The 13,401-nt window shown below is 49.1% G+C and overlaps 1 protein-coding gene across 1 annotated transcript in view; it reads right to left on the bottom strand.

Moving 5' to 3' along the window:
- Positions 1–9,137: 9,137 nt before the first annotated feature.
- FHIT (fragile histidine triad) overlaps positions 9,138–13,401 on the bottom strand; it is a 345,343-nt gene continuing 341,079 nt past the window's right edge. The window contains exon 5 of the mRNA XM_015414328.1: positions 9,138–9,233. Within this exon, the coding sequence (XP_015269814.1) occupies positions 9,138–9,233 (96 nt within the window). The remainder of the gene's footprint in view (positions 9,234–13,401) is intronic.

Below are 13,401 nucleotides of genomic sequence, written 5' to 3' on the forward strand. Positions count from 1 at the left end.
GAAGGAAAGCATCTGTCCTCTCTCAGCTGCATAAAAAGGTGGGGAACGGGAAACCCTTTCACCTGAATAGGACTCTAGGATTTGAAGGATGGGTGTTACCTGCCAGGAGACTAAAAATGAGATGATACTCTATTTGTCTGTTTTATTTGTATCCTGCTGTCGCCCGAAGGAGCTCAGGACAATGGTTCTCCCCTCTTCCATTACACCCTCACAACAACCTTGTAAGGTAGATTAGGCTGAGACAGAGTAACTGGCCTAAGAAGAGACAGTGAGCATAATGGTCAAGCGGGGATTCAGACCCAGGTGTTTAACCGCTACACCACAGAAGGATCCCTTCCTTTATACATCTCCTATATTTGTATTCCAGTTTTCCATCTGAACATCTCCTGAAAAACTATATACTTTCAATAGAAGCTAAGTGTGTGTGTTTGGTGTAGTGGTTAAGGGTGTGAACTGTAATCTGGGAGAACCGGGTTTGATTCCCCACTCTTCCACTTGCAGCTGCTGGATGACCTTGGGCAAGCCATAGTTCTGTCAGAGCTGTTCTCTCAAGGACAGTTCTGGAAAGAGCTCTCTCAGCCCCACCTACCTCACAGGGTGTCTGTTGTGGGGCGGGGAAGGGAAAGGAGTTTGTAGGCCACTCTGAGACTCAAGTGAAGGGCGGGGTATAAATCCAATCTCTTCTTCTCTTCTTCTTCTTCTCTTCTTATAAAGTGCCAACCTGTCACAGCCAACTTATGGCGACCCCTCATGGAGTTTTCAGTGCAATAGACAAACAGAGGGGGAGTTGCCATTGCCTGGCTCTGCATAGTGAACTTGGACTTCCTTGGTGCTCCCCTCGCCATGTACTCGCCAGGGCAAACCCTGCTTAGCTTCTGAGATCTGATGAAATCAGGCTAGCCTTCGCCATGCCGGTCAGGGCAGAAACTCAGTAGGGAGTAATAAAAATCTAAGGATCTCAGTGATAACCTGAAATTCTGTCAAACTCATAAAACAGACCACAGATTACCCTGGGCCTGAATATTCTGAATCATTGCAGATACCGAGAATGATAAAATCTAGAAATAATCATCATGTTCTGAGTACGACGCTACTTGGTGAACGCTGAATATCTCCGAATCCAAACTGCATTTCCTTAGTCACAGACCTTCCACTCCCAGATTCATTTTTGTTCTTTAGTTCTTTGAAAATGGATTTTTCTCCACTTCTTAAAAAAAAAAAGTGACAAACATTTAAATGAATAAAATATTCATGCTGTGTTTTAAAAGCTATTAAAAGGTGGACTGATTGCCTGGAGAATGGGGGAAGGATCATGGGGGGGAAGGATCATGACCGATGATTGAAATTAGCATTCGCCACTGCTGATTAGCATGTCGATCAAAAGTATTGTGACAGCGGTGGAAAGCAGAGCTGGAGGGGGGGAAAGGTCTTTGTTCAGCATACGTCTGTATTCTCCTGAGTCCTGTCTTCAACCTTGCCCAAAAGACAGGAAGAGCCAAACTCCGGTTGGACTTTTTTGGGAAGAGAATTCCACAGTGTCCGATCCCCACAACTATCAGTCCAATACACGTTTAAACAAAGTAGTATTTTATTGAAGCCATGATAGAACAGGAGCAAGTTCACTGTTTAGAATGCCAGGGAGGGGTTGCACACGGGGTAATGAAAGATATTCAAACATGCAATAACCAATGGACTTGGTTCCCGCTCGCGCGGGTGGACTGTCAGATTCGCGCCCAAAGCCTGAGAAGCAACGTTTTCTACAAATATAAACAATTAGCGCTTCACACGGTTTAGCTCATTATAGTCTAAGCCAAGCTTCTTCTCCTCCACACCTGTTAACCTTGCTGATAAGCTTCCACTAGCGTCTTGAGAAAGGAATGCAGTGAACAGCAGACAGTGAACACAGTGGGCATGCGTAGATGCCAATGGGGAACAGGGGGGGGGTTTCCCTTTACACAGAACTCTATGGCAGCTAGCTGACACACAGTTGGGGTGCCACTTCTCAAAAACGCCATGTTCCCTGATGTGATCTCCTCAATCAATGGGAGCAGGGCCTCTCTCTCCGGTCACAACAAATAGTGTGTGCCTCTAGATGATTTCACACGGGAGAATACCTCTCCTAAGATACAATGGCCCCAAGCTGTTTAGGGTTTTCTTGGTAATGGCCACCAGCACCTTGAACTGCATCCCAACGCTATGAGCAGGTCAGTGCAAACGACAGAGGACAAGCCGTCCTCGTTTCTGATGACTTACTTCTGATAAACGTTGACAGCTGCGTTGTGCGCCAGCTGAAGCTTGCAAAGAGTTATCACAAAGTGGCTCTGTGCAAAGCGTGTTACGGATCATCCTGGAGACTGCTGGGACATGAGGGACAGTCCTAAAGATGCCCGTTAGTTCAAAATGGGAAATGTAGTTCACCTTAAAGTTTTATGGGGACGTGTGTCCTGCCACCGTCCACTTTATACCTTTGCTACATTGCAGAGGAAGCGAGTGTCGGCTTGCATTAAAATGGCCTCATCCCTCAACTTCATTATCATACACTGTCCTCACGGCTGGCAATCAGCAGCAGCAGTGGGGAGCACACGACGTTCGCTCTGAGCCTAAGGACTGGTTTACACTTGCAAGGACATCGCTTTTTCCCTCATTACTCGAGCACTCCCTCAGGGTGAGCCGCACTTCTGGAGCCCAAGACCATTAGTTTCATGTCCCAGACTTACAGGCACTAAGAGCGAAATGGAATCTTGTGACAGATGCACGGCTGCTGCCAATACGGGCAGCTATAGGTCTCTCTACTTCTCCTTTCCCCCACTCAGTGTGTAGGGGTAGTCATACGAATGTCCAGATCTTTTCTCCACATCGTTGGCTTTGGTTTGTGTGGGACGGGAAACCTGCAGCGTCCCACATTAAGGTTTGGGTCCAACAACACCTTGAAGGTCAACAAGGTATCTGACAAAGGGAGCTTGGACTCTCGAAAGCTAATAGCCTGGAGATCTCTGTTGGTCTTTAGGGTGCTACTGGACTTGATCCTTTCTCTTCTACATCAGACCTGCATGACTACCCACCTGGAACTGTTCCACATTAAGTAGCTCTAGAAATGTTTGTTTGGGCACCATATATCTATATATCTAATTCTGAAGTCACCCCCTGGTGTGCAGATACCTAAATCCGCGCACTGGGGGCACCTGGGGGGGGAGGGAGAGTTTTGTGCACACGTGGGGCGGTCCCCAGGTGTGCACAAAAATCTTAAAACTTAACAAAACTATCGGGGGGATACTTAAATCCCCCCAAAAGTCACAGAGCATCCCCTGCGCATGTGCAGGGAATGCTCTGTGAACTGCCTTGCCGCCACCACCACAGAGAGAGGGAGGGCAGGACAAGGCTTGGCTGGCACGCGTGTGTGCGTGAGGGCGGGGAGACCGGCGAGCCCCGGCGGCAGAGACCGGAGCCAGAGGGGGGGACCAGAGCCGGTGGGGAGAGCGGCGAGGCATCGCCGCCGCCGCCGCCACAGGGGACGGGAGGGCAGCAAAAGGCTTGGCTGCCGGGCGGGCAGGAACCAGCGAGGCCCAGCGGCTACAAGCTGCTTGGGCCTCGCTTCGTAGTGGCGGCGGCGGGGGGGAGGCAAGGCCCGGGGGGAAGGGACAGATGAGGCACGGCACGAGGGATGGAGTGGAGGAGCCGGGGGGAAGAGGAGATTGGTGGGGCCCGGCGACTAGCAGCCGCTCGGGCCTCGCCGTCCGAACCAGGGTGGGGTGGGGAAGACCGGGGAAGGGGGGGTGGGGGGGAGGAGACCGCAGGGGGGGGAAGAAGAGGAGACTGAGGGAGGGGGAGGAAGAGGAGATCGCCGAGGCTTACCTGCTGCTGCTGACTCCTCCTCCTCCTCCTCCTTCTCTGCATGGAGCTCTTCTCCCCCCCCCGCGATTATCGCGGGTCCCCATACTTGTATCCTATCTAATAGCGAAAGTGCCCCCTGTGTGCGGATATCTAAATCCGCACATTGGGGGCACCTGGGTGGCAGGGAGATTTTCCTGCGCACGTGGGACAATGCCCAGGTGTGCAGAAAAATCTGAAAACTGTAAAAAATATTTAAATCCCCCAAAAAGTAACAGAGCACCCCATGCGCATGCTCACCTGCTGCCGCTTCTGCAGGATGGGAGCTGTGGGGAATACTTCCCCCCCCCTGCGAGTATCGCGGGTCCCACCTCTTGTATATCCTAAGTCTGAAAGAAGTCCCTCTAGTCTAAACAGTTCCATTGCCAGGATTTTCTGGCTTGTGGGGTACATTTTTTTCTGGTGGGGCTGAAGTTCACGCTCTCTGAGTCTTCTCAAGCTGTCTATTCTACATAGGTGCTCTTATGTTAGCAATCACCCTTAGCCTATTAACCATTTAGCCAAAAGAAAGCTGTTACCAGGCTTGATCTCTAAATTGCAAGCTGTCGGACAGTTCTCAGCTGCTGCAAGCTAATCACTTCTGCCAGCCTAAAGCAACAATTCTGATAACAAGCTGGCAGGTGGGGGGTGATGACTTCTATAGTCAAGAAATCTAACACTCAGGCAGACAAACTCTCTTAAAGGAGACCAGTTTCTTGACACAGAGTTAGAAGGGATCCTAGAGGTCACCTACTCAACCCCCTTGTTCAGTGTAGGAACTAGTCAACTACAGCACCCCACTCTGCTTAAAGGAGTGCACACCCATAAAAATGTTTTAAAATGATTGGGGGGGGGGGAAGCATTTACAGGAGAAATTCTTGTGAGGCTGTGCCTTTAAGAAAGGGGACAGAACCCCCAAAAGTTCCACCATAGCTATGGGCCTGAGACTAAAGAACCTTCCTCCAACTTGGAATGGAAGAGGTCTTAAGACAAAGTCTTCAGGCTTGGCTCAGTGGAGTGGCAGGCTACATGCTGGTCTGAACAAGATATAGCCCTGCTCTCTTTGGTGTCAGCTCCTTTGCCTGATGTAATAGCTAGTTCCAACTTAAGACTCTGCCATCAACACTGGTGGTGGAAGGTGCCGTCAAGTTGCAGGTGATTTATGGCAACTTCATCAGGTTTTCAAGGCAAGAGATGTTCAGAGGTGGTTTGCCACTGGCTGCCTCTGTGTCACAACCCTGGTGTTCTTTGGTGGTCTCCCATCAAAATACTATCCAGGGCCAACCCTGCTTAGCTTCCAAGATCTGACGAGGTCAGGCTAGTTTGAGCCATTCAGATCAGGGCCATCGTCGATACGACTGAAACAAAAACATGTTGGCTGGTCTCAGCTCTCTCTCCTACCAAACGAGGACACCCACCAAACTGTGCTAATATCTAACTCAGCCATATTTTCTCGCCAATCAATGCCGGTACAAATTGCACACGCAGGCCTTTGCAGAAGCGCCATCAGGAGAATTAAGTGCTTCTTTATTATATTCAAATGATTCCCCCTCCCCTGTTGCTCATTTTAATGGAAAAGAAAGCAATCTGCAGTTCCTCAAGACCTCCTTGACCTGGGTGGCTCCGCAAGTGCTGACGCTCAAATGTGTTAATGGGAGGAAAGAGAAACTGTGATTGATATACCTTTTTTTTTTTTTTGTAAAAAATGCTTTAATTACAATGTGATTTCCCATTTTGTGAACCCATTGTCCACACTGAAAGCTTGTTAAATAAGTGGCACAATTGGCTGGCTAAATCCAGGGCTGTTGAGTTGACCCTGTAGGGCCGATAATTGTGCGGGAAGATAACTTGCTCTGAGTCAGCATTGGAGCTTCCTGATAGGACTGTCGGAAACGGACAATGAAAGAAGAGCCGGCAGATTAAGTCTCCCAGAGAGAGGAGGTGTCGCTTTTGTGAGAGCCAGAAAAGTGACTTTTGTGCCTCTTACTGTATCATGACTCAAAAGACGTCTAGTCGTTTTCTACGAAAAGTAAAGTAGCGTGAAGTTAGGTTTGCCCACTCCAGGCTGGGAAATTCATGGAGACTTGGAGGTTAATCCTGGGTTTGGGGAGGGGAAGGATCTTGATGGGGTATAACGCCATAGAGTCCACCTTCTGAAGCAGCCATCCTCTTCAGGGTGACTGATCTCTGTAGTCTGGAAATTTGGTTAGATTCGAGTCCAGTAGCACCTTAGGATTTTCAGGGTATGAGCTTTCAAGAGTCAAAGGGAGCTTTGTCAGAGTCTGGCCAAGGCCCTTTCTGCACTCTCCTTTTAATCTCAGGGCTTTTTTTGTAGCAGGAACTCCTTTGCATATTAGGCCACACACCCCTAATGTAGCCAATCCTCCAAGAGCTTACAGAGCTCTTCTTACAGGAGCTACTGTAAGCTCTTGGAGGATTGGCTACATTAGGGGTATGTCGTTTAATATACAAATGAGTACCTGCTACAAAAAGAGCCCTGACCATGTTCACCCGCAGTGTCCTCCAAGCAATTCTGCACTAAAATCAAATTCAACCTTCTTTTTATTCCAGGTTTCCCCCTTCATTCTGCATTACATTACCTCCCTTCAGTGGTCAGCCCGGTTTCAGCCTAGGGTTGCCAGGTCTAGGTTGGAAAATACCTGGAGACTTTGGGGGTGGTTCCAAGAGAAGGTGGGATTTTGGGAGGGGAGGGGCCTCAGCATGGTACAACGCCATAGAGTCCAGCCTTCAAAGCAGCCATTTTCTCTGTTAGCTGGAGATCAGTTGTAAAAGCGGGAGATCTCCAGGCCCCACCTGGAGTTTGGCAACCCTAACAGCCTGCTGTTGTCCCGGGTTATTTGGATGCTGTTTTGCTGTGGACTTAAATTGCCTCAGCTCGAACACTGAGAAAATCCGGAGTGGCAGGCAAATGCGGAATGGACCCAAGGGAGCTTTAACTCTCAACCGCTTATACCCTGAAAATCTTATTGGTCTCTAAGGTACTACTGGACTTGAATCTACTTGTTCTACTGCAGACCAACACAGCTACCCTATCTAAACTGGTTGGAATGCCAGAATATCTCCAGGAGTCACCTGGAAATTGGCAACCCTAAGCATGAGGTGCCTCCCCGCCAGCACTGCAGTCAACTTTACCACTGGCGAGCACCTCAAACATTCTCCATCATCAGAAATTCCCTCTCTGATGCTTCCCCAAGGTATCCTAGACCAAAAACTGTGGGTATTAGAGAACAACTTCACTCTTCCGTATGCACATGCACATGGCTGTTAGCTTAGAGCTGATTTGCACAGTGAAAGGGGTGGGAGCATGAGGTCTTTAGGAAGAAAGTCCAGACAAGCTTTGGTGTTTTAGAAAAGAAACAGTGGCTCGTTCACACGGAGCATTTGCCGCACTAAAGACACGGATGATAGGCGGATTTTCCGGGCGCAATCGCACCGCAACATCTGGGAAGCGTAGTGCACCCGTGGCTAACCCGTGGCTTCCCGCCGAAGATGCGGAGTAAAAAACTACCACATACGATGTACTAGTTTCCAGAAAACGCGGGTGGGCATCTGATCGCATTGCCACTGGAATCCCACGGCATCCGGTGCCCGCCCATGTCCTGTTGCAAACAGGATGTGTTTTTTTTTAAGTCTCCACAGGATGCGCATAAATGGCCACCAGCACATGTGCACACTGTGGTGAGGGGAAAAAATCCCTTTTGCCACGGAAGCAGCACCTAGCAATTGCCAGTGTGATCGCACCACGCCGCGCCGCTTCTTTGCTGCACTGCAGGATAGCCGTGTGATCGGCAACTAACGGCATACCCACAGGACCTCCACAGGACATGTGATCGGGCTGCCGTGCATTACTTTGCTCCGGGGCAAACAGCCACGCTTCCCTCCCGCATTTTCCGGTCCGTGCGACCGGGGCCAGTAGTCCTTTGTTGCTAAGGAACTCCATGGTGAAAGAGCAGGAATGAGCATTTTAACTCTGCATCTAAGATAGGATGATGGAGATACTGAGGACAGCTTGCCCTTGTGGAACTTAGGCAAAGAAGCAGGAAGGTCAGAAGGAAGGAAATCCCTGAGAGTAGCAATCTGCGGAAACAAAGACACAGTAGCAGAGCAGACAAGAGGAAGGATACAGAGGAAATGGACCTATCTAGCTTGCTGACTTTACTGCTGCTTCTCTGGAGTACTGGGGTGCTCTGGACATGGGCATTGTACAGTCCTTCACTTTCAAGAATGACAAGGTACCATTGCAAAACTGAAACAATCTAGTACTTTGGTGCTACCAAGAACTGAGGGAAATTGCGGGCTTTGTCTTGGACCTGTTCAACCTCCACTTGGTTTTACTATTTAAAACCAGGTTCCCTGTTGCTGTTGTTGTTTTCTAAGGGAAATGATGTGTGTTTCAAAGGACATCCCTTTTTGTATAAAATGTTAATTAAAAAAGCAGAGCTGGTTTCAAAGAGCAAAAGTGAGTGGAGGCTGAAGGGTTAAACATTGTATTCCTTCCCTGCATGGCCCTGAGGCACACTGAGGCCCCTCGAGTCTGAAAATGGCATTTTATGGACAGAGTGAGAGGCATGAGCAACTTGCCTGTCTGTGGTTGATCTCATGTTTTTGTGAAAGCAACAAACATTGCACAAAGGGTGCAGCTGCCCTCATTATGAATTCCAAGCAAGTGGCATTGAGACATACACATTGCACAGGGAGGTTACATCCCAGCCTTTGGCTACTCTCTCCTTCTCCATTATTCTCTCTAACCCCCACTAAGATTCTAAGAAATTCATTCTAGTAACTGTCGGGAAACGTTTTACTTGATCAACATGTATACGCAGTGAAGAAAAAAAATACCGACTAATGTATGACGTGGACAATGCTGTTACCAGGATCAGATCCTGGTTTCCAAAATACAAAAGAGAGTAATGGAAAGGAATGGACAGCCACTCAGGAGGGCTGGCCCGTGACCCACCTTCAGAGGCTTTGTGACCCACTTTTGGGGCCCGAACCACAGGTTGGGAAAGACTGCCATACGACAATGATTGGACTGTCCGTGTCTTGCTCTTGAACGGAGTTGCATAAGCCTTTTGCATGGCTGAGCAGTGCCCTTGTACTGGCTCGAAAATCTTGATGCTAAATCCCATGAGCCATCACACTGGCTCAACAACTCGTTGGATCAGCCTGCAAAATTCCAGGGCTTATAACAAGAGTGCTTGGATAGATGCCATCTAAATAAAAAGATTTAGTGATAATTACCTCCTGTCTCACTGGAAGTACTTCTGGAGGATTGTGGCTTCCGCTGCCATTTCTTCCTCAGATCTCCACTTGCCGGGGGAATCCTCTTTGTCATGATGCTGAAGCTTGGGAGGAAGAAAGAAGAGTGAAGAATGGAGTTAATTAATTGATGGCATCTGGACACTTCTGAAGTATACAAAGGAATACAATTAATAGACACGGAGAGAAGGGAGCTTATGATCAATGGCCAATGGGTCTAACATTAAAAGGAGTAGGAGTATCCTAGGGTTTCCGGGAGAAACTTTCTGGTCAGTAAGTCTTAACCTCATTACAAGTTGGAGCTTGCCATTTAATGAAGAATTGATTATAGATCGTTCCAATTCATCTGAAATTGTGTGGAACTGGAAATCAAATTAATGAATGACAGAGGGGAGGATCATCATTAAGAGAGCTTCCGGGGGGGGGGGGCAAAGAAAATGAAGATCAAGCGTTTTCTTGCAGTAGCATCGTGTAGAGAGTAATAGCTAAGAAAATGAGCTGTGAGTGGGGAGGTGTCCAGAATGACTCTTGCCTCAGCCACAAATTCTCTTGGTGGCCTAAAGCAACCCTCCGTGCTTAGCAATGCAATTCTAAGCAAAGTTATACCCTTTTAAGCCCTCTGACTTTAATGGGTTTATGTGTATACATCTGCTTAAGACTGCACTGTTAGCCAGTCTGTAGTCTGTAGATACTCCAGCTGGTGTAAGGCTCAGAACAAGATAGCAAAGCATTTTGAACACTGGAAGTGCTATATAACTGCTATTTTTTAAATAACACATTTTATGCTCTCCATAGATGGTGGTGGGAAGATGTTCTCTACAGGGAGAATGCGATAGCACTTGGATGGTTCTTTCCACTACTGGCTCTAGTGTAAATAGGAAGGGCATTGTATTATTCCCTGCATTCACAGCTGTTCTGCCTCGTGGTGTTTTTTTTGTTCTGCATTGCCTCCTGCTTTCAACTCGCTGTATATTTTTAATTCCGCATTGCATATGAGTTTTGCTCTGCATTTCCGCCGGGTTATCTTTAAATTCTGCATTGCTCAATTCTCAGTTTGGTTTCCCTGCGCTGTTTCCTTTTCTGAGTGCTGCTTTGCCATGGACTCCCCCACCCACTTCCATGCCAGAGTAATTCGGAGGCAGAAACATTTCCTTGAATTTCCTCCCCTGCCCCTTTTCCGCCCCCCTTGGAGGCCACTGCTCCACCCACCCCTTCAGGGGAGTCCTTTGTTGTGCTTGCAACTGAAGGGGAAGTATTACAATGGGGAAGAAACTTTAAGGGAGAAGAGGGCTTTTTCTCAAGAGCTCCCCCAAGGACTTTCATGTTTGCAAGCACCAGGACAAAAGCCAAAATGCTCTCTGCATTTTGTAAAATGGCCAAGGCTCTGAGCTTGCCTCTGACAGTTGCACCTGATGCAGGGAGGCAATCAGCAGTATGGTTGGGCTTAAATCTCTCTTTCTTTCTTTTGTCTTTCTTTGATTCACTTTTGGGAGGACTTTGCAAAGATGGGTTATCTGCACCAGCAATGCCGGTTTCCGTAGCTGGGAGATGCTACGGATGCTGTCTCCCCCCACCCCCACATATGGTTCAATGTAATGTGGAACTGGAGGCAAAAGGAAGGAGGGAGTGAAAAATCTACTTTTTATCGGACTCCTTCCTGGAAACTCGAAAACTCTGTTCTCTGGGAGTATTTCTGCTGGAAAGATTCCACCACCATCACCAGATCCTGTCATGACTCCACAACCACTGCCATGGCGGATGCCACCAACGAAGTATAAACTGACTGACCAGCCAGCCTCTGAGCTCATATCCCGCTATGGGTCACCCATGCCTGGAGTAGCCCATCAGCAGCGAGCCATAGAGGGGGATGGGGGAGCGAAGAGGAGAGATAGGGGAGGCTGTGGTGTGCCCTACCACTTGAGCACCAGCTCAGCCAAGTCTTTGGCCATTTCCCTGTGTCAGTTTCATTAACAGGACTGAACAAGGAGGATTTAAATGGAAGGAGCTTACTGGCGCTTACTGGAGACTAATGCACAGCTGCGATAGGGCAACTGGACACCCCCACACACCAATGTTCCCTTTAAGCTGAGTTAGTGTGAGCTCACACATTTTTGTCTTAGCTCAGGGAGGATGGACTCCAGAGAAAACTAATTTATGCAGTCGCCAAATCGCTCGCTCACAACTTTAATGCTGGTATCTCACAAAGTAGAATTTTTGCTCACAAGGCTCCACAGCTTAGAGGGAGCATTACCACACACCATAAGTTTCCACCCCAATTAAGCAAAACAAGCAGGTTTTGTTGGAGATGCAGAATGCATACACAAAATACACAATACATAAACTGGGGGGGGGAGTTGTGCAGAAGGGCAGGCACTCAAAAAGTCTTAATGGTCCGACTGCTCGGATTATCTGAAGTAAGCACAGTGAGCTGTGTGTGCAGAAAGGACCATGGTCAAAAACAGGACTTGATGGTACCCCTTCAGATCCAAAATGTGATTCAGAAATTAGCAGGCTTTCAAAAATCAGAAAACAGAAAGCAGTGTCAATCGTTTTTGAGTCAAAACCCTGAAGTTTGAATGGCATGGATCCAAAAATGCAGTTTGTTCCTGCAGCCCCTTCTGGCTCGAAGGAGATCTTTCCCAGAGTCACAGGACCTGCATGGAGGAATAGCTGTACACAGGGCCAGCTCGCTCACTAGGCGAACTAGGTGTTCGCCTAGAGCGCACCAGCCCTTAGGGGAACCAAACTGCACCCGCCCCCCCACCAAAAGCCCCCCCGCCTGGCTGCTTTCTAGCTCAGTTGCCCAGTGGCGCCTGTCAATCAAGTGCTCATCCTCCCCATGCCCCATTGTCAGCCCAGGGAGGGAGGCTATTTTAAGGCTGCGGGGTGTGGGTTGGCTGCTGCTGGAAGCCGGCCAGGCCCGGGCTGGGTGCGCTCCAGATTGAGGCTGCACAGCAGCGGCAGCTGGGAGATGGTTGCCTCTAAAGAGAATGTTTTGGGGGAGGGGGAGGAATCCCTTCCCCGCCTCCTGCTGCGCCCTCTGCCCTCCCTCCCTGCCTTTCTCCCAGTCCGGAGTGTCATCATGGAACTTCTTCATGTGTGCACGAGAGTCATGCGGTGGGGGGGGAGAGACAAGGTGGGGGGGCGCCGCAAGGCAGCCTCACCTGGGGGGGGCGCTAGTTTTGCCTAGGGCACCGAAAAACCTCGGGCTGGCCCTGGTTGTACAGGCTGGAGAGGCTAGAGTGAGGGAGGGTGAGGGATGGAATCTTTCCTCCTCCACAATCACAGTCCCACTAAAGAAAAGGGTTGGTTTCATTCTCTTGTCCTCCCACCCCACCAACTCACATGGCTAGTCCTCTGCAATGGATCTTGTGACCTCAAGAATGACCTGTAGGGGTGTGTATAGAAATATTGATCCCTATAGGCCTCATGTCTCCCTTTGAATGTTCTATAGGCTTCATGTTTCTCCCTTGGAATGTATCTTGCTGACCCCCTGTTGTTCTGATTTCCTATGCAAGCCAGATGGCTGACCATTTGGCCAATAGCCCTGCAATAAACATTCCTTCACTCGCTGGCAGAAGAGCAGATGCCCTAGCCGACGAGCAAACAGGCACGTAGGACCAAGGTGGGTTGGACCCTGGGGATCATCTTACTGCAGAGGATGGTTCCCAGACCTAGCCTATCTCTCACCCATTACCATGACAACCCCAAAAGTAGCGCTTCCGGTTTGGCTCCCGCAAATGGTGGATGCATCCTCAGGTCGCTCCCGAGGGCGTCTCGCCCGCCCACGGTGGAGGAGGGAATCCGCACGAGCGGAGACCCGAACGAGCCCCTCAGGAAGAGAGGAGCTCGGATCCGGGGCGCTTTAGGGCGTACTAGGGGGGAGTCTCTCTGTCGGCCGAGAGGTCGGAGACCGAGGCTCCCGTCATGCCCTGCCCCAATGGACCTTGCTGCGTGAGCAACCCCGTTTCACGGGGTTTAGCGGAGCCACCAGATGTCACCGAGTGATAAAGCGATCATCCGAAAAAATGGAAAAAGAAAAGATCGGCTTAACTGTGAGTTGTCAAAATGCAGAGAAAAAGAACTAAGAGCGCTACCCCCCCCAGCGAAAAAGACGAGGAGGTTAATCCTCTAACTTCATAAGCGAGAAAGTAAAGGAGGGGGGGAATGGACTGAGCGAATAGTAGTGATTTCCTTTGATGTATTTGAAATGAAGCATGAAAAAGTTTTGTTTCTCTGGAGCATGCTTTAAGA

This window comes from Gekko japonicus, unplaced genomic scaffold (assembly GCF_001447785.1).
Source record: "Gekko japonicus isolate JY-2015 unplaced genomic scaffold, Gekko_japonicus_V1.1 scaffold129, whole genome shotgun sequence".
NCBI lineage: Eukaryota > Metazoa > Chordata > Lepidosauria > Squamata > Gekkonidae > Gekko > Gekko japonicus.